We start from the raw sequence: 20614 nt of genomic DNA on the forward strand, positions 1-20614 counted from the left end.
AAGGATGTCTGATATCCAGCCGCATTTTCTCAAGTGAGTTTGAGATATGTTTCTAAGTTGTGTCCATCTGATTAACACAATTAGGTTGTAAGCTTCAGCTAGCCTAGAAAACATTGGATTAATTTTTCAAATACAGTGAAAAGCTGTGAAAACAATTGTAAAACTGAGTGGTAACTTCAAACTAGGCCAAACAAATACTATCCTCCCATTGAATTCCAAGGAAGGAAATTCCTCTATGGCCAGCTGTTTTAGGATCACTAGTCTGGCTTACACACCACCATTTTCTCATGGTGTAAGCTGAATCTGACAACTTTCCCAAATGCTCACTTACAGACAGGTGTCATCACCTTCTTATTGAAACACCAAAAAGAATACAACAGAGAACATAGATTGAAAATGTAAGGGGTCAGCTTTGGGATATAAAATGAACTATAAATTCAAACTGAGCCTCATGATCAAGCAAAAAGCAGAAAACTACAAAGAACATAAAAGAAAGAAACATTTCAGCTGGTTGTGCACCAAAGTCAGAGATCTGTGTTAAAAGAAAGGGAAAAACAGAAGTTTCTATGAATAAAAATTAGCATTACTTCCTGAAATCTAATGCAATTGTTAGAAAAAGTCAGTGATGATGATCTACTCAGAAAGGAAAAAGTGAAGGAGATGAAACTGAGATAATCCCTATTAGCACCATTGTCTGTTAGCTATCTTAGAACTGCTATTAATTCCAATTTTGGAAAGACTACTGATTCATGAGTTGACATGGCTACAACATCCAGAAGTACGGGTTGGACTCTGTTATGGACCACAAACCAAATATACTAAGCTACTCACCAGGATTCTTTCTGCAATAAATTAAACCTATTATCTCTGATTTGAAGTTACAGAATAGGCTTTAAGCAAACCAGTACAAAAAGTTATAAATTTTATCTTCTAGCACAAAGATATTGAGCCAAACAAGGCATACTTCTATTCTAGACTTCATTATGATGGATAATTGTTAATTAGCAGACTTAATACTAGGAGCTCTTTAAGTGATCATTGCCAAATTACATATAATATGTGCAAGCAAAGGTTAGTCCTAATCAATAGTATATATAATTGGTGCTTCACAAGGTCTCATTTTCACTTACAGAGGAAAGTGTGTAAAATCAGATGAGAGAAAAGCTGCAAGCAGAAAATAAGAACAGATTGGAAATTCTTTAAGGTTTTTTATTTCAAATGGGCTAGAATCCATAATTCTAACATCAAGGAAGGTAATTTTGACCAAGACCCCGTTCTGTATCAGCGGCAAACTGACAGCAGCTATCTATAATACCTAGAAAAACTAGGAATAGCAACTGCTATGGATTTTATACAGGACAGCAAACTGCTTGGAGAACGTAAGGACACCACAGAAGGGGCCTGCAGGCAAGAAGAAGAGGAGTCTTTTACACATAAGGCAACAGTGAAATGTTAGCAGTGGCTTAATCTTATTAATAAGTGGGGATAGTAACTAAAGATGTTAAATTAGTTAATAATGATGCACAAGGCAAAAAGTGTTCATCCAGCGGGATGCAGACCTACAATCCCCATGTCCTCTGTGACAGAAATGGCCCAAGACCTTCCTCTGGGCAGCTCTCTGGCCTTTCATGAGGCCTCATAGACTCTAAAGAAGATAAGAATTGCCAAGAAGAGGTTTAGGGGTATGTTCTTAATTGAAGTAATTCACATTACTAGGATGGTGTGGATGGTTTTCTTCCTTGGAAGGGTGTATTTTTGAGTGATTAGACTAATCAAGCTTGGCTGGATGAGCAGTGAACATACAGGATCTATCCTGCCTGAAGTCTCAGAGGAAGAACTCCATAGACAGCTACTTAACCAAGAAATGTGACCTCCACAGTTTCTATATAGGAAAATTTTACTTTGTCCTCTCTATTCTCTTCTTCTGTTGGCCCTCACAGCACAGTTAATGACTGGGAAATAGAAATATAGCATCTACTGAAGAAGCTGCTTCAGACACTTAGGTGGCAGAGCACCATTTGTTAATGTTCTTTTTTGGCTTTTTCCCTGGGGAAAATAAAGATTGCTTGATTACACTCAGTCAAGACAATAGATCTGGTTCTCAGACTCATGTCTGTGATATAACCTGCTAGAGTGCTTGCCAATTCAGGCTCCTTTCTGCCTAGAATATTGACTTCCTGACCAGCCAACTGGTCTTTGTGTTTCAAGTTGATATGAAAGGTCTCTATTCACAGAAAACAAACCAGCGCCGGATGCAGGAACTTCACTGCAGCTTCACTGGAACTGCGGCTGCTGCCTCCTGCCTGTGCTTGCTGAAGACCGAGCTGTTGGATTTCCTGACATTATCAATACAAGGTGATGACTTGGGTCTTTCTGGAACTAAAATTGTATTTGCATTTTGACCTTCCACTCCAGAAGTTTTATGCTCCTTATCTGACCATATTTCTGTTTCTGACTTATTTTTCAAATTCACTCCTCTTTGGAAGTAATTTGATAAGGATTTCTTGCATACTTATTTTTTGGCTGAATGCTACCACTGGCATGTAGTTCCTGTCTATTACACATACCTGTGACCTCTTGGCTTCACCAGCCAGTGTGGAAAAAAGTGAGCAGAAGACAGAACATCCCTCCATAGCTGGAGCAAATACCTCCATAGCTGGAGCCAGTATTCATATATACATGCTTTTTTCCAAGAAGCTCTATTTTCAAAGTCTTCTCTTAGCCATACCTGTGCAAATTCATTGACCTCAATTAACTTCAGCAAGGCTGTGCTGATGTAACCGTTCTTAACACTGGTGGGCTCTGAGTGTGCAGCAGCATGTGCTGTACTGCTTGCATGTATAACCTGATCCACAAGCAAATCTCTATGAAAAATTCTGTGGTGTATTCTCTGTAACCATGCTAACATCTTGCTGATATCACATACTCATTTTTGCACAGGATTATTGTCACTAGAAGCTTCACTCATTTTTCTTCTTATTAGGATATCTATATTCTCTTCCCCCCCCCCCCCCACCCCAAGCAACCATCTTGTGGTCTTAAAAAAATTTTTTCCCCTGAAATTTGATAATGAGCCAATGATTCTAAGATGTTACTGCCTTAGTACTTCTTAGTTCTCTGTGGTAGGCATGAGCATTGCAAATGAGGGATTTCCATTACTAAAATACCACACGATCACCACAGCAGCACGTGTGGTCTTTGAATTATCACTGCCAGGTCTCCCATGTGCACTGTAGAGAAAGTAGGCAACTCATGAAAAAGGGTGTGTTTTTAGCACTGTTCACACAAAGCTGAACATTTGGGTCAGTTTGGTCTTCCAGAGAGATGTGACTCTGTCAGAATACAATGTTTCTGTGGCTGTGTTATAAAAAAACCAACCAAACAAAAACAAGCCGAAAGATAACTGCTGCAGTGTATCTTGCATGACTTCAGAACTAGAGCTAGAGGAAAACAATCACCCCTTCCAGTGAGAGGTCTACCAGGCCAGCCTGTGTTTTAATTCCTAGCTGGATAACACATCACAATAAAAAAAATATTAGAAATAAACAACAACTTTTTAAAATGTTCTATTTCGGGAAAGCAATAAATTCAGTTGTGAGGCAGTTCAAAATTAAATTGTGTCTGCATATGGTGACACAAAGTCTCATGGGAGAGGTTGCTCAGTAGCAAAGCTCTTCATCAGCATCAATTTCCCCAGGTGTGCTCCAGCCTCCTGGTTCCCTTCCTTTCTAAGGTACTACACCTATTCTCTTCCACTGACTTTGTACTGAACATGATCAGGCCCTTCACAGCTTTTAACCCTATCTGATGGCAGCAGTATAATATGGCCATGTTCATAGTTCACATAGCAATATAAAATGAAGCAAACCAAAAATCCAAGTGCATTTCTGCTTGTGCAAGCAAATTTAGCCAGAAGATTTAGAACAGCTTAATGAAATAAAATGGTTTCTGACTTCCATCCATCTGTGTTTAAAAACTATGTAAAATAAACCAGGAGGAAAATCAACAGAAAGGATATGAATGTACCAAAATTTTAATTGCTGCTCTTCTGATTGGATGGAAAGGACTAAGTATATACAAGGCAGGAGTGGCACTAAATCGAAAGATTGTCTTCCCTTTGTTCAGTACTATAAATGTCTGGAAAACAAAACAGAAAATGAGAACATTCAGTATTTGCATTTATGCTCAGCTTTTCCCAGCCCACATCCCATTGGGAAATTCCTGCCGGTATCTCATACTCCTTCCTCACTCCCTCCCAAGACTCCCAGATTCCTTTTCACTTGGTGAAGAGTTTTGTCCAAGACCCTCCCGGCAGAGCTGTTTTCTCTCTTATTGCAATATCCCAACTATTTTTCCTTCCTTCACTTCTTACAGGGTTCTGTGCCACCACCTCCATCACAGGGCTGGGAAGAGAGCAGAAATTTCTTTAAAATTTTTTTAAAAAAATGACCTGGACACTAAAACATGGTGGAGGGTCTTTTATGATGCCCTTATTCCCAGGTGCTGGGAACCTTACTATGTTGCTACCCCATCTTCCCTACCTTGAGCACTTTCTCACAGTCAATAACTTTTGTCTTCTCAAGTAAGAAAGTACATGAGGCGCAGCTCCACAGCAGGACCCTGGCACTGAGGCACTGTTGTTGTCCTCAGGTTGATATGGGCAGAGGAAATCGATACTGTCAGCTATCTCAAACCCAAAAGTAAAAGTGAATTGGATGCTGGGCCAATTTACAGAGCTCGGAAGATGCCCGGCCATGCACAAAGGAACTAATATGCACTCAGAGACAGGATCAGGACAGTCAGTAGATAAATTATAAGCAACTCACCCAACTTTAGTCTAAGACTTCCATGACACTAGAATTGAAAATCTAAATCCTGCTGCTTGTGCCTCAGGATAGAAGGCAAATTTAAAGGTAAATTAATTCTGCCCCTTCCAGGTAAGTAATCTATTTGTCTTTATCAATTTAACTGTTATTCTGTAGTTGTTGCACTTGTTTCTACACTGTTTTAATAGAAGTAGTATTGTGGTCATACTAATTCATTGTATACAGGAAATAGCATAGCCAAAAATCAGGAACATTAATATCTGAAAGAACTGGAAGCTGCCTAAAAATACACTCTGCTTCTAAGCTTTACTTTGTCCCTTGTGTTGTGAACTGTTTGGAAAGCAGAACGAACTGTAGTAAGCAACCAGCCCAGCTTTGCTGCCAATAGCTTTTTGACAGAAGCTGTTTGCACTGTTGTGGCTTTGGTCCAGCCTACACGTGATTGCTCATCAGGTGATGTTCACTTTGGGGTGGAGCTTACTCTTCTGCAAAGTGCCAGCATTCCACAAACTGCTCACATCTCCTCTCTTCATCTCTATTTTGTTCATCTTAAATGAAGTGGAACTATCTCTCAGCAGGTAAAGACCTGGTTGCAGAGATACCTCCTGCTCTTGTGCAAAGTGCTAGCACAAGACTCAAGTCACCCAGAAGCCCTTAACATTAAGGAGCTTAAGTGATAAACAGCCCTGTGAAGAGTCAAGGCTCATGCAGAAAGCAAGATAGGGTAGATAAAAACCTCTGGCTTAATTTAACTCTGCTACTGCACTGCTTTTTTCAGACACTATATATTCATTCTCAAAGTTATCTGAAAATACCCAAGTTTTAATTACGCTTTATATTCCTCTTTGCTTTCCTGCTTAGATGTTCTCTGGGAGTCCTGCTCATGCCAAAACTCTGATCCTTAATCTGGAAAAAAATACTTTTGCTGGCTGTAGTAAGATAAAAACCAGAGCCCTCAAAACAGAGAAAGTTTGCAAAGAAGCAGGACGGCTGACTGGTGCTCACCTTACGATCACTGTAGAAAGGGTCGAGATCCTCCAATGGCTCTCCAATGAGCTCTGGAGGAACAGTCCCATAGATATCGGGCAGCTTCTTGCAAGCTTGCAAATCGAACTGAGGCTGAGGCTTTTCTTCTTCGCCCAGCTGCTCTCTGTATTCCTGCTTTGCATTCCTCGCGAGCTTCTCCGCAATTCGTTTCTCAATTGCAGCCAAGGATTCAGGCGTGAACCGGTGGAAGCTGTTAGTACCCGGTGGCAACAAGAAGTCAGCCATCTTTTCATCCTGCTTTGTCTATACTGGTCTTTACTCCCACTAGTGGAAACAGCTGAAACAAAAAGTACCAAAGGTTAGTGACGGGAGCAAAGCCATCAGAACAACAACAAACCCCTCCCCACTAAACAGCTTGCAGGCTATCTATTATCAGGAAACCCTTCATCTATTTTTATGTGGTCAGTAGAACATCAAGGAAAACAGAAATTACTCAAACTGTAATTTCAATTAGGAATCACTTAAATACAGAGCTAGAAAGACATTGTAGATAGACTGAAGTAGTCTTAAAATTCTCAGTCACTTGAGAACCTAAATCCAAACTAAGGAGTAACTTAGATTCATACAAGCTTAAGTTTCATTGAAAGGCACAGGGATTTGGATTCCTAACTCATTTTTGAAAATGCATCTCTGGGAGTGGACAAACAATGTGCCTAAGATGACTGCAGGGCAGATTTAAATCAGCCAGTCTCTGGCCACATGATGCAAGCTCTAAAAATGCCCCAGCTGTTCTATTCCAAATTTAAAAAGTGAAGGGTCAAGTTCAGATTCTTAAATCACATAGAAATTCTTCATAATCTCAGTCTTAGGTTTCTGCAACATAATTTCTATTTTTCTTTGGGACGGGAAATACCATGTTCAAGATATCTGTCAAGACTTTTGAGCATTTTCTTCTCCTCCACACCCTACAATCTGAAGGGTGTCAGAAGCCCAAAGCTTCTGAGATGCTGAATAGCCACTGCTGCCAGTTTATCGTGTCTGAACATCAGGCTCCTTCCATCCAATGCCAGTCTGAACATCTAACCCCAACCTGTGAGGTTTGCCCATTGTGGGCTGATAGTACTTCACTGCTGACACTTCCAATCGCCGCCCGAATGAAAATGAGTGAGAATCTCTCCACATCTCTTCAACTTACATGAATAAAGCCAAGCATGAAAAACACAGCAGAACAAAAAGCTTTCTCTATCTGCACTAAAAAAAACATGGATAGCTGTGAAAATTAATGTAAAACTACTGTTTGAAAAGGAATGGAGCTCATCCCTGTTCTAGTAGCCTGCAGAAATACATCCAAGTTCACTGAAGCCACATTTTGCAATTTAATAGAGACTTTAGTGGTAAGTTTTCACAGCAAGAGAAACCCGCACTACACAACAATTAAAACTCATTTCACAGAAGAAACACAGCCCTTGTTTTCTTACCACCACCAGACCATTCATACTAAATCAGAATGTAAGCTGGTGACAAACAAAATAGTAGATTTTGAGGTGGGCAACACTATTGCATTCATCGATGTACGCAGGCTACAGTTCTTTGTTCAGCCGCAATTGTTGTTTTCTGCTTTCAGATGGTATTTGTCTATTTACAGTGGATAGTTCCAGATAGTTTGCTTCTATTAGGCTCTGTGATGACAGCATTTTTGTTAGCAAACAAGACTTTAACTGGACTCTGCATGACAAATAGCATATTTATTGACTCAATTTATTTGAGTAAAGTACTCTTTCAAATAACTACTGTTTTTCCTATTCTGACTTCGTTTTAAAATGAATTCATTAAATTGTCATTGATCACAGCCTATCATACAGGAATGATTTACTGGAGTTTGTACATTATACTCTGCATTTCTGCCTGTTTGAACAAGCAAGGCTACAATGAATTAGCCTTCCTGCATTTTGGGTATTCTGACATTCTTCTTTATTTAGACTTATTCTATTTTTTCCTTTCCCCTCTTCCACCACATAATTTGTTTTATCTCCTTCCTCCTGAAAAAAATAGGAAATTAGGAGCCTTCCCTCAAATTAAGTTTTCTTATGCTCAACACTTTGTGACTCAGCAACAGTGCAAACAAATAGAATTTCACTTTCTATAAATGACAGCAGTACAGGTGCCCAGAGAATTCTCTAAGCTTTTTTGGTAATTTTGGATTTTGTTTCTTCACAGTGAAACCAGTCTCAGTGCTGAAGGGGACAACAAAACTCAATAGCTGACCAGTACTTCTGGAATGGCACAGACTAAGTGTCTAAACCAGAGAGGAGATTATTGCTTGATGTTAGTTGAGGTGTAGATAATTATGAGCACTGTGGACATAGTCAATGGAGAATGACTGTTTGCTTTTTCTCATACTACAAGCATGGAGAAATCTCAAATGAAATCACAGAGCAGCAGGTTTGAAACAACCACTGAAGCCACTTTCCACATGGCACAGAGTTGCCCTGTGAAACTCGTTGGCTGCAAATATCAAGGATTAAACAAAACCATGAGACAAATCCAAAGGCATAAGATCCATAAACATTTTTATACACAAAGATGCTGTCTTAGACTGAGAAAACCTCCTAGCTACAGAACCTAGGTGCATGCAAGAAACACTACTTACGTTTGCCCTGTTTTTACACTCTTCCTAGGCTACCAGTCAGGAGAAACCCATCATCTGATCTTATGTGCTTTTGTCCTCACGTAGTACTAATGCCAACACAAGACAGCCTATGCTGCCTTGGGCAAGGGCTCAATCTGCCCATAGTCTCTGTGGCTGTGCAGACATGGAAGCCCACAAAGAGCCACAGTTCATTCCCCGTATAACTGCAGATGCTCAGGACCTGCATTGAACCAACAACCTGCTTCCAGTGCTCTGGAGCGTGGGTTGGGTGACTGTCTCCAACCTATGCAGACATTTCCTCTGCCAGAAAACTGGTGATAGCCACCTCTGCACCACCTTCTTCATATAGCTAAACTAGAGGCATGGCCATGTAGCATGAGAGACACTGAGTACTTTACTCAGATGATAAGGGAATGTGTGGAAAGTCTCTACTAAGTGCCACAGTTTTCGTGAGTATTACTTGATCACAAAAACTGAATCTTTGGTAGACCATTCAGCGTCCTTCTCAGGTTTCTTTAAAGACTTCCAAAACAAGTCATTCTGCCAAGAAAACTGGTCAATTTTTTAAAAAAAAATTAAAATAAAATAAAGGATAGGAGATGGCGAGGGAGATAAAATAGCCAGAAAAAAAAAAAACCTAATCAAAATGATAAGTGTTAATTATTTCTTTTTTTAAAAAAGGGAATTATTTTTGCTTAAAGCTCTCTCTCTTATTAGAAAACTGAATCAACTTCGAACTGGTCAAAATGAGATCTTTTCAATTTTATCTGCAAATTCCAGAAAGATAACTGCCTAGGAAAATCCTACACAAACTTCATTACAGCTTTTGCTACTCTTTTATTTACTTTTCCTTTAAAAATTACATTTCCAGCATCTTTACAATTGAAAAATCTTGACATGTTTCATCTTCATTTTGTACATAAGTTGAAGTTCCAAATTTTAATATATATATTTAGCCTGTTCCAATTTCATATGCTTTCAGGAAATGGACAAGGTAATTTCATGGGTCCTTTCTATGTCTAATTTCTTTTAATCTATGAATTGCAAACATTTCTACAAATAGCCAGGGTTAGCCCAGATGTTTCTTAAAAGAGTAAGAAAGCATCACAACTTAAAAAGAGAAATCATCAATGACTGAATCAAAGAGCTGGATTGCCATTTCTTAAGAGATAATAGCTGTTGTGACTCACGTTTTTTCAATACGAGCCTGGATTTTTCCATTCCTCTCAGGCATATTTTTGAAGTACAAGGCTTCAAACACATTGTTTCTGTGATATCACCACACAGAATGAACATTTCCCTCTTGCTTTGTCTTTGTTAAACTCTGCTAACATTGGTTCTTGCTGATAAAAATGTACTGGTTTAGTAAACAAAATCTGTATGTGAAAATAAAGCCCCAAGATGCCTACCTATTTCCTATGGCATGGCAAGAAGTGAGAACAGTACAAACAAATAAGATATTGCTAGTGCCTGTACCTGTTCAGAAATATAAATGCCATTTTCCATCAGCTTTAACCTTACTCTCACAGGCTTGAGACATCCCAGTTCACAAGGCCTTTCAGGTTCTCAGAACATGACCCGCATGCCCTACAAGCCCTTCCTTGGCACCCTACAGATGGGCAACCATCACCCAAAAGGCCACTTTGGGCAATGGGTTGCCTGCAGGGTTGCAAATACAAGGGAAGTGTCAAGGGGGAAGTGGACCCTGCTCACCTCCAGCTGGCTGCCATCCTGCTCTTGTGTGGGCTTCATGGACTCAGACCACAACCCTAGTGCCTGCCAACCCCTTATCAGGGCCCCTGGATGCTAAGACAAGCAGCAGGGAGGTCCCATCCCCCCAAAACAACACAGGAAGCAGATGCTGAGGTCCTTGCTGTGCCCTACACCTGGTTGGACACTGACTTCGGAGAAACCATGGCTTCTTGCATCTCCATCTCCTGCTTGCATGACAGCATAGGATTGCTTGCCTGGCGCAGTACCAAGGACATGCATGCATGTATTTCACACATTTGGCAATGATAATAAAGGAGTCAAACTTGAACAATGTGAAACTGGTGCTCACAAGCTAAAGTTTAGATACCACCAGACATGCTTATCTCGAGCAGGATAGTATTCATTGAACCATGCTGATGCCTGTGACACCACTCAAGAAGCTACTACTGGCCATGGGCTGAGGAGATGAATAATAGCCGATGGCAGCAGTTGTGTTTCCACTGTGATTCTGCCAGACCTAAATCTTACAAAATATCAATCAGGAGTCCTAAATTGTCCTTTTGTTAGGAAATGTTTGTGACTAAATATAGACTTTGCATTCCTAACTGCTGTGGTAATAAGAAGAGTCATGAGGATGGGTTTCTTTTAAATGCTTGAGATTACATGGAGCACATTATTTTCCATATAATCTCTTTGGCATTTTCCTTTGACCTGCAGAGTACTGCAAAATGTGAGAGTAATAAACTAGGGAAATAAAGAACAATACAATGACACATCTAATTTAATGTCATTGTCTTAGATTCACAAATTCTTATGCAATAATTTACACATACCCAGAAACATTTTATCATATTTAAAAAAGACTACTAGGTAATATAGGACTGCATGAAAGTTTTATCCCAGACATGAAGTAATAGTTTCATGGAGAACTCCTGGTTTTAATTAAGATCAAATAAAGAACTTCTACATAAAGATACACAAGGATCAAGAGGCTGAAGGAGTCTAAGTGACTTAGACACTCTTCATAATTTTACTGACAATCAACAGGCAACCTTTTGAGGTTTAAATCACTTATATTTATACTGCACTTCACATTCCACAACCAGGAGGTGTCATAGGAAATTATCTTTTAACTGAAAAATTTTAGCTGCTGTCATTACACACTCCAAGGGTCTATGTGCTCACATCAAAACAAGAGGGAACTGAATAATAGGGTCCCTGAAATTTTACACAGCACACTCATTACTTCTGCTAAAACTGATATCTGGTTTGTTTCTTTTTCCAACAGGCATAATTTTGTCAAGACCATAAACAATGATTTTTCTTTGGTACATGTTCCTAACACATATAATCAACTACATCTCCAGCTGGTGTAAATCAGCACAGCTCTGCCCATCCCAGGGAAGTCACAGCAGCTGGGGAAGAGTTGTATTAGGACCAGGAATATTCAGATAGAAATGCTTTCTTTAAAGAAAGTACCTTCACACCAGAGCATGAACACTAAAGAGCATGTAATTGAGGTTTTAAACTAATGGTCTAGAAGCTAACCAAGTTTGCAGGGAGCTGGAAGACCCTGGGGGGGGTTTTGCAATGTGTGAAGGCAATCTGCAAATGCTGCCTCACCCAGAGACATCTCCTTGGGTGAGCATGGAGTCAAAGGTGCAAAAAGGGTTGCTGGAGACACCAACACCTGCCAGGGACCAGACAGGCTCCCATGGCTTGCCTTGTTTTGTATTCCACAAAATCTGATGGAAATGGCTGTGATGTCTAGCTCTCAGAGAAGATCTCCTAGGAAAAGCACAGCATTGAAATCAGCTCCAGACTGACGCAGGAGGAGCTGCAAGACAGAGTTCCTCTCGCTGCCCACGTCACAAGGCAACCCTGCAGGTTGATATGACATCGCATCACACAGATTTCCTAAAACAAGCCTTGTTTGTTCGCTGTGCATGCCAACCAGGGACACACAAAAAAATAAGTAAGAGAACTCATTGCATTCACATCGCTGGGGGAAAAAAAACCCCAAGCAACACAAAATGTCCAAACTGAAATCTCAGAGTCACCAAACCACGAGCTTTCGTCACAACCAGCCATGCCTATGCTGTATCTTCTTTTAAATCCAGTTTAATGAGTTTTGCTGACATCTCGCTCATCAGAATCGCAGCATTCTGACATTACCAATCACTTATTGATAAGATAAAGTCTTCACAAAGCTAACGTGTGCTAAAAGGAAATTAATTCAGAAGATTTCATCCTGATATTGAAACAGTATTTGGGGATGACAAATGTTATACCAAGAATTAAGTGCTGCCTCTATGTCTTCTCTTAGGATAAAATATATATTTTTAGTGAGCTAAAAATATTCTGCTTTCTTTGCAGGTGTTTTTATTTCAAATTATGCTGCATTCAGATGACATAAATAAGCAAGAAGGAAGCAGCACATTATAGTTACCAATGCACATCTCTATATTTTGCTGAAAATTATTATTCTCTTCACCAAACAGGTTTTCATGTCTATTTTAATTAGCTAGAGGTTGGCCTCAAGAGTTATTTTACTATAAACTACTCAGCCTTCAGATCCAGGGGAAGTTTTCTCCTTTGCTACTCTGAACCAAAAGAGCTTGCAAAGAGCTACCAAGGAAGAGGGGAGTTTTCAGCTCAGGATGCCATCACCAGCTTTGGAACAAGAATTAAGACAACTGCAGGAGAACTTTATGTTGTGCCAAATATACACTGCTCACACCATTAGATGCTTTAAATGCTCACATGAATAAAATATATCAAATCTGGTCCATTTTATTCACAGAGTGTTTTGTAAAGACACTAACGGATATAGGAAGCTGTAAAACAGCTATTAAAACATATTCTGAAGCCATTATGGGATAGTTATGCTGCTGAAAGAAGGTAGGTTTTATGCTGGCCACCAAAAGGCTGCATGCTTCTAGAGGAGAGGCAGCCATGGCTGGATAGATCTCTGATGTAATACCACAGATTTATAGATATAACTGATTCCACCTCATCTAAGTTATGGAGACTATTCATCGTCAGGGAAAACCAACAGACTTATAAAAGTCATCACCAGAACTGGCATGTTTACATTAAAAAAGATGGATGAAACTCTGTAAGCAAAGCCAGTGCCTCTTTCACAATTTTAGCTCTGAACTAAGAGACAAACATGACACAACAACTGAACTCCATTTCTAATAGTACATGGAGCAATATAGGTGACAAACAAAAAAAAAGGTTGAGATGAAGAGTCAAGAAAAGGGTCACATGAAGTTAAGCTGTAAGAGGTGGCAGGTCCACTCCCAGCATCTTGTGGCCAAGCACTCCTCTGTCTGCAGCATCAGGAGCACTTTGCTCCACAGCCACACTGTCCTTCACTGAATTCCACCCCATCGTACACCTTCATCCAGCTTCTCATCCTTCTCCACCTCTATCCCTTTGCTATTCATTAGCCAAAAAACAATCTCACCCCCCGCCTACTTTATTCCAAGTCAACATAACCTTTCCACAAACATCTTCTTGTCCATGTTGATAACCCACAAGTGTTTTTCACACCAATCATATGTGATTTTGGCACAACTGCTTTATTCTGCTCTTTGTCCCATGCAATGCATCACCATCTATCACAGCAAGTTCCCCTGGACACCCTGGACAAAGATTCAGGGTCCCCATCTGGCTATGGTTTTGCATGGTGTTCAGTGCTAACAGAGCCCCAGCGATGGGCAGGCCTTTCCAGTACTTTTGCAATAAAATACACAGGAGAAAAATGGAAAGGCACAGGTTGTGTGTACTGCCCAAATCATCTTCCCTGGTAATGGAAACAGAGACATACCAAGGGCAAACTGAACAGGGACCCTATCAGAGAGCAGCTGATTGCTGCTTGTTGGGGTATATTGAAGATGTAATTCATTATTTAGTGCACTGTAAATTTGACAATACTATTTGGATAAAGCTAGTGGATCTTCCACTGTGATGGAAGAGACTTTTCCCCTGCAAGAGACAAGGTGGGATTATTGCTGTCCAAAAAGAAGGGATATTCTGCCTGTCTGCAATAGAAAACTGGCTGGGTTTGGTAGCCAAGTTTAGGAAACAGAGTTAAGAGCTTACACAGGCTCTGGGGGTGCAATCCTCAGCTCACTTCAGTCAAGGGAAGTATTTTGTGTGCCTGCAATAGGCAGTGGGTCAGATCCCTGGCGTCTGAGAGACAGAATTATTTCATTTCTGTCATTCCTTTCAAATACATCTCTTCCAGCGACTCGGCACAGCTTCATGGAAAAAGATGCAATGGATGCTGGTGCCTACTGACAGCGATTTGTTTCGAATTACGTAATGCTCTAAACCATTATGTAAATAAGGCCAACAGAAGCAAGGAGGCAGAGAAGCCAGGGATTTGTCATTGTTTTGGGGTTTTTAAATACCTAGTAGCCTTTAGTACTGGCGCCAAGATTGCCGCCTTCTAGGTACAACATTTTGCTGACAGGTTAGCTGAATTAAACTTTATTTCTCCCAACACTAACCAAAACCTAAAGGGCATCTAAGCAGATGATGGGTAGCATCTGAAGAGCAGTGAACGTAGATTATTTGAGAGGTGTATGAGTGAGTCAAATTACCAGAAGTGGTTTTGGCTACATCCCACTGATGTCAATGAGACTCACGCTTCTGAGAACCCTGTGGCTCTTCTGAATATTCCTCTCCTTCTCCCCTGTATAATTTCCTCATCTTTTTACATGGAAAAAATTTTTCAGAGTAAATAACACATTGCACAAACAATTATTTCCAAAAGTCATGACATTTTCTGTTAATTAGCAATAATATAATCATCCAAATAAAACTGCTGGGGACATTGCATTTACTAACAAGCTACATCCAAATATGCATTTATGTGTCAACGGTGCGTGCTTGAGTGGTTGGTAATACTCAATTGGGCCCGAGGCACAATGCACTGGAAGCATACAATAGTGGCCTAGTACTGCAAACCCTGCCGTGGCTTCTTGCTTAATTTAGCTTATGGAACCAAACAGTCAATGAGTAAACCAGAAAATAATACATCAAGTGGCCTGTGAAAGAGAACTATCTGATGATGATATCAATGCAGAACATTTTACAAATGGAAAATGTGTTAGCTCCATAATTGGGAAACTTCTTTGCATTTCCTGAAAGAAAGAACAATATCCCTAAAAATAACTTTATTATTACTAGTAACAGTGATAAACCGCAATTGCACCAAGAGATCATCCAATATCTTGACCTTAATTCTCTCCTATAGCCAGTGTTCTTTCTATGCTAGAGATCCACGATAACATATGAATACTGGGGGAAAGTAAGAGCCCCCAAGGAATATTATGTCTGTAAGGCATAATAGCACCTACTCTGATAGGGTCCTAAAATGATACAGAAGGGACTGTACTGCTTGAACATTCAGATTTTTTTTCTTTCTCAAGACAATTTCAACTAAAAATAAAAATTTTATAAGAAAAGGGAAGATTTTGGTCAGATCTCTTAATTTTTAATGTCATATAAGGGACTAATAATTCACATACTGCCTGCTCCTCTGTACATTTACCTGTATCTTTATCCATCCTGTAGTATAGTTTGTCAGCTTAGACAGGACAAAAAATGTATTCTAGAAATTTTTAGCTAAAAATAATATGTATTAGATGTGCAGCTCTTGTGAAGTAGCCTCATACATAGGATAGAATGAATCAGCTACCATCTAGATCCTCTGATATATTGGAACAGATTAGCCAAACTAAAGAAATGCAGGATGTTAGACATTCAGGGAGAAGTAGACACTGTTAGGACATGAGTCATCTCTCCTGTTTTACATGTCTCTTCAGTGTGATAAAGTGCTTTAGACCCAAACCAAGGTCCTGATGATTCAATTTGTTTATTAGAACACCAAAATGTAGGTGTTGACATGTACCTGTATGTACCTGTTAACTGACTGTCTACACTTGCACGTCTGCTTTTCCCTGACAGTGCAGGGGCATCTGGACTGAAATCTGTCCATCCCCCCCAAAATTTAGACCGTTATGGAATATAATGAAAGGCATGTGATTTGTGCTAGCATTTCTTCTGCTTGACTCTTCTCAGAAGAAAAGGGGACCAGCTACCTCTACCTGCATGGTGGTATAAGAGCAGAGCATGGGGCTGTTTCATCCCAGTGAGTGGCAAACTCTAACAGTTCTACAGTAGCTTTCTAATTCCTACAATTATTTTACAACATTAAGTATAGATCTTCAGCTTTAACAATCTGCATACATTTAATTAGTCAATGACAACCGTGTTGTTCCCAGAAAGGTGATCATCTAGATTATCCTGGTGCTCTCAGACCCACTATGGTGTCACAAATCTGGAAAATATTTTCTGTCTTTTGGGATTTTTTTCTACAAATTATAGGGATGCTTGAGATCAGTTTTGTGCAGTTACATGGGCAAAAGTTGTTTTGAGCTAGTATTTTTAAAAGTAGAGTGAAACACAGACTAGTGGCATCCATGACTCCTAGGGGACCACAACAAAACAATCCAAAAAAAGAGCTGAAAATGCACATCCATCCTAGTTCACAGCCAATTTCCTACTCCAGTCTTGAGCTTGTCTTGCAGATTATGTCAAAGCATACAGTGATTTTGAAAGCTGAACAGAGGAGAGAGCACATTTGTTCTCCTCCCACACAAGTGTTTAGCCTGGCTTCAAAATACATGCTTCCCTGACTCCGCTTGTCTTCCAAAAATATTCCCAAAACTTGTAGTGCCAACTCTAGAAAAGCTGTCTGGGATCCAAGCTCTGTCCTGCCCATCTCTACTGCTAGACAGAGAAGAGAGAAATGTAAGTGGGGAAAAGAAAAGAGAAAGAAGAGAGGCAAATTTGGATGGCATTTCACAGATTCCCCTTGTCCATGTCTTCAGAATACATTCCATACTCTCCAAGGGCCTAATAACCATCTTTTATACAGGATGGTTGTATATTAGGTCGCCTTTACCTAACAACCATCTGGAGTGGGTTAACCCAACATGAGGAGAGGGTAGCAAGAGAACAGCTTGGTAGGTACCATCCAGACAAGGTTAACCCACCACAACATCCTTTGTGGACACTGTGCTTCTCGCTTGATCTCCAAGATGTCCTGGAAGAAATGATCACAGCAAACCAGATCGCAGCTTTGTACTGCAGCCTTGCACTACAGCATGAGTTCTCCTACCTCCCCTTTCCATCCCCTCAAAGGAATGGAGCTGGCAAAGAGAGCCGTGTAAGATGCTGTCACAAAACACTAAAGAGAGCCTGTAAGCCAGCCCTTAGGTCCAAGCAAGAACATCTAGCTTAAAAGATCAGATCATTAAAAGCATTACCGATACTCTCAATTCTTACAATTTATAATATTCCCAGGTGAACTTAAATTAAATTGAAGGTTCACATTAAGAATTTAATCACTTCCCATGCTTAACATTTACTCTCACAATGACTAACAAGAATAAGATAGTCCAGGACAGAATTCTGCTGATTTATCTTAAGTCTCTTCTTACACGCCTTAAGCAGAAACACATCTCGATGCCTGGTCTACTTCTAACCATGGTATAGCTCGATAGCACATATGTCACTGCCTCCATTTCCCCAGTACACACTTTAATGAGCCCAAGAACTCATAGTTTAAGTGTGCTTTGCTTTCTGTTGACTGGTACAGATAGGCAGCAGAGATACAGGCCCTGTTTTTAATGTCTTTCTGATGTGGCTGGTGATGCCATCAGCTCTGGACACCTCATAACTCTCTCATCATCTTCTTCTCACTGCCCTGGCAAACACAGTCTGGGTCTACGTTGTTTCCAAAACTGCTTCCAAACCCAGGACCAAGACTGTTCACCATACTGACCCTGCGGCTCCTGCTCCTTCTCACATCTGTGCCTTCATTTGGAGGCTCTGACTTAAACTGACTCTACTACAAACAAAACAGCAATGTTTTATTGCGCATGTCTAAAAATAGAATTGCAATCATCTATGCTTCCGTTACTTTAAAACTAAATTTATCAAGAGATTATTCTTCCGTGAGGTTTAGCACATGAGAAGTCTTATGTTTTAAAGTTCAATCATTTCACAGTTATTTATGAGCAGAAAATCTTATGGATTAATTTTATAAAGAGGCACAATCAGCTCAGAGATCAGATCTTTTGGTGTAAATGGTCAGAATAAGTCTTCAGCCTGTCAAGACTGTTTTTGGCTTTTTTTTTTTTTAGAGTTTGCTATGTTCACAGATAATGTGTAGCTGAGCACCAATTAGATAATATATAAGGGTTACAATTCTGTAATTCTGTTTCAGGAAAATCTTATGAGTAACTGAAAAAAGGAGAGAGAAAAACCCATATATTTCTCTGGGGTATTTTTATTAGTTTAGTTTTTACATTAGACAGTTCTTTGAGTGCAATTGATTTTGTAGTTTCCTCTGTAGTTTCCAATTAATCATCCTCTCTCTTTGTGAAGATGTTTTACACAAAAACAGGAGGCAGAAAAAACATTTTAAAATAGGAAAATGTGCTTATAAAACCACAACACTGGCATGGATATGCAGAAGTGCAGGTTCTGTATGAAACCACCCTTTCGAGAGGGAGAAGGAGCAGCGTTGCCTGCCGTATGTAACAGATGACTGCAAATTTCCTATTGAAACTCTATTTCTATAGAAAAATGCCTTTCCAATAAGAGAAGCATTTCAGCAAAGAGCATCTACTTTGAGATACAAATTTCTTTGTACAACAAAGAAGCCTCCAAACTGAAAAGGGAACAGATTTCTCAGAGTAAATCATATTTTTTCATAGAGGCGGGAAAAGAATACTTGCTCTCCAAGAATGATGGGAGACAGGCCAGAAATCACCCTAATCACATCCTGTTGCTGCTTCTCCCACTGGCTTGACATCCCTGAGTTTGTGTTTTTAAAGTATATGAGAAAAATTGAGAATTTTACATAGCAATTTTTGGTCTCAATATAAAAACGGATTTAAAATTCCTCAATTTTTACCAGACCAGTGACTTCTCTTTAAATCACAATGCAGTAAATGTGATAATACGTATTCAAAGGCAGGAAAACATGCTTTTCTGTTAAAAGTCACCATTAGAATCTCATCCAAGCATTAAAGTTTTGACTGAAGACTAGGATCTTTCGTAGCTTTGAATGAGTAACAACAGGATTATTACAAAAATAAATAAAAGATGAGCAAGCTGCCACTTAAGCTATGGATTTCCCACTGCAACAGCTTCAAAAGTTTCTTGAAACACAACAAATTAAAAAAAAAAAAAGACAGGCAGACGATAAGGCTCTGTCTAACTGATAGCATGAAAACATCAAGCACTTTGATTCAGATTAATAAATAATGATGGCGTGTTATCCAGGAAACAGTGCAACGCCAAGTCTGTTTGATCTCAGACCAACTGTTGGGTAAAAGTATTCTGAAATGCTCTCTTGGGCAAATGGGCCAGTTGCATCTCATTTTTGTGACTTTGATTATTTAAATGGAGCTTTTATTAAAAGAAGGAGTTTTGTCCTATAAGAAATTTTATACCATACCACCTTCCTAAGGGCAAACCCCAGCCTTATTTGGCTTATTTGGAGGTCTGGGGTCATAGGAGGAAGGGAAGTTGGAACATCCTCTGTTTTTGCCCTCCTACCTCCTACATTGAGATGGAAGTGATGGGAAAAGAAGAAAAGAAGGAGACTTGCAAGCCCTGTCCCTTGCGTTTCAGGGCTGTCCCAGAAAAGCCAGGAAATCATCCTCCCTGCAGCTCCCACAGCCCACACCAAAAGCTGTGAACCTCTGGGAGCACATCTTCCCCCTCAGCCCTGCACAGCTGGGAACATCACCCTCATTTTATGGCTGGGAGCTCCTGACAGCCTGGCTGAGGTGCACAGGGGTGTTGAACGCTCAGTGACACTGTGTCATGGGACAGGGAATGGATGACAGGACTGGGGGTGTACATACATCCTCTGCACTCCTGAAGCCTTCTCCTAAGGTGGCCATGTGGCTGAGATGGCATGTGGTATGAGGAGGTCTTCTGGATGAAGCAGATAGAAACCTCCTTCTGGCTCCAGCTGCCATATAATCCCCTCCATAGCAAGTCATGTCTCCATGCTTGAGTCCAGCCCTTAAATGACATCCCAAGGCTCACAGACGAGTTCAGTGCAATCCACTTTCAGATGACAGAAAGCATTGCCTACCCCCAGGTCAGTCTGCCACAACCCACTTTCTCTCCAAGGGAGGGTCCATCATCTTTCAGGCTTGCACTTCCATTTCACACCCAACTCTTTTACAGGAGAGTTATCTCCCTGTCCTTCTCCAAATGTCTAAAACCCCTCTAAGTTCACAAACATGCATTGCCCAGGCAGGTGTTTCTGGAATTGTTCACTTTTTTCCAGCACAGTCATTCTCCCCATAAAACACTCCACTGGATACATTGCTCC

General features: G+C 40.1%; 1 protein-coding gene across 2 annotated transcripts in view; it reads right to left on the reverse strand.

The window, feature by feature from the left end:
- LOC104536963 (sodium channel protein type 5 subunit alpha-like) overlaps positions 1-6098 on the reverse strand; it is a 168911-nt gene extending 162813 nt beyond the window's left edge. For both annotated transcript variants that reach the window (XM_010179726.1, XM_010179717.1), the window contains exons 1-2: positions 5832-6098; positions 4019-4137 (exon numbers count right to left, since the gene is read on the reverse strand). In XM_010179726.1, the coding sequence (XP_010178028.1) occupies positions 4019-4137; positions 5832-6098 (386 nt within the window). The remainder of the gene's footprint in view (positions 1-4018; positions 4138-5831) is intronic.
- Between the last annotated feature and the right edge of the window lie 14516 nt (positions 6099-20614).

Source organism: Mesitornis unicolor, unplaced genomic scaffold (genome assembly GCF_000695765.1).
Source record: "Mesitornis unicolor isolate BGI_N332 unplaced genomic scaffold, ASM69576v1 scaffold570, whole genome shotgun sequence".
NCBI lineage: Eukaryota > Metazoa > Chordata > Aves > Mesitornithiformes > Mesitornithidae > Mesitornis > Mesitornis unicolor.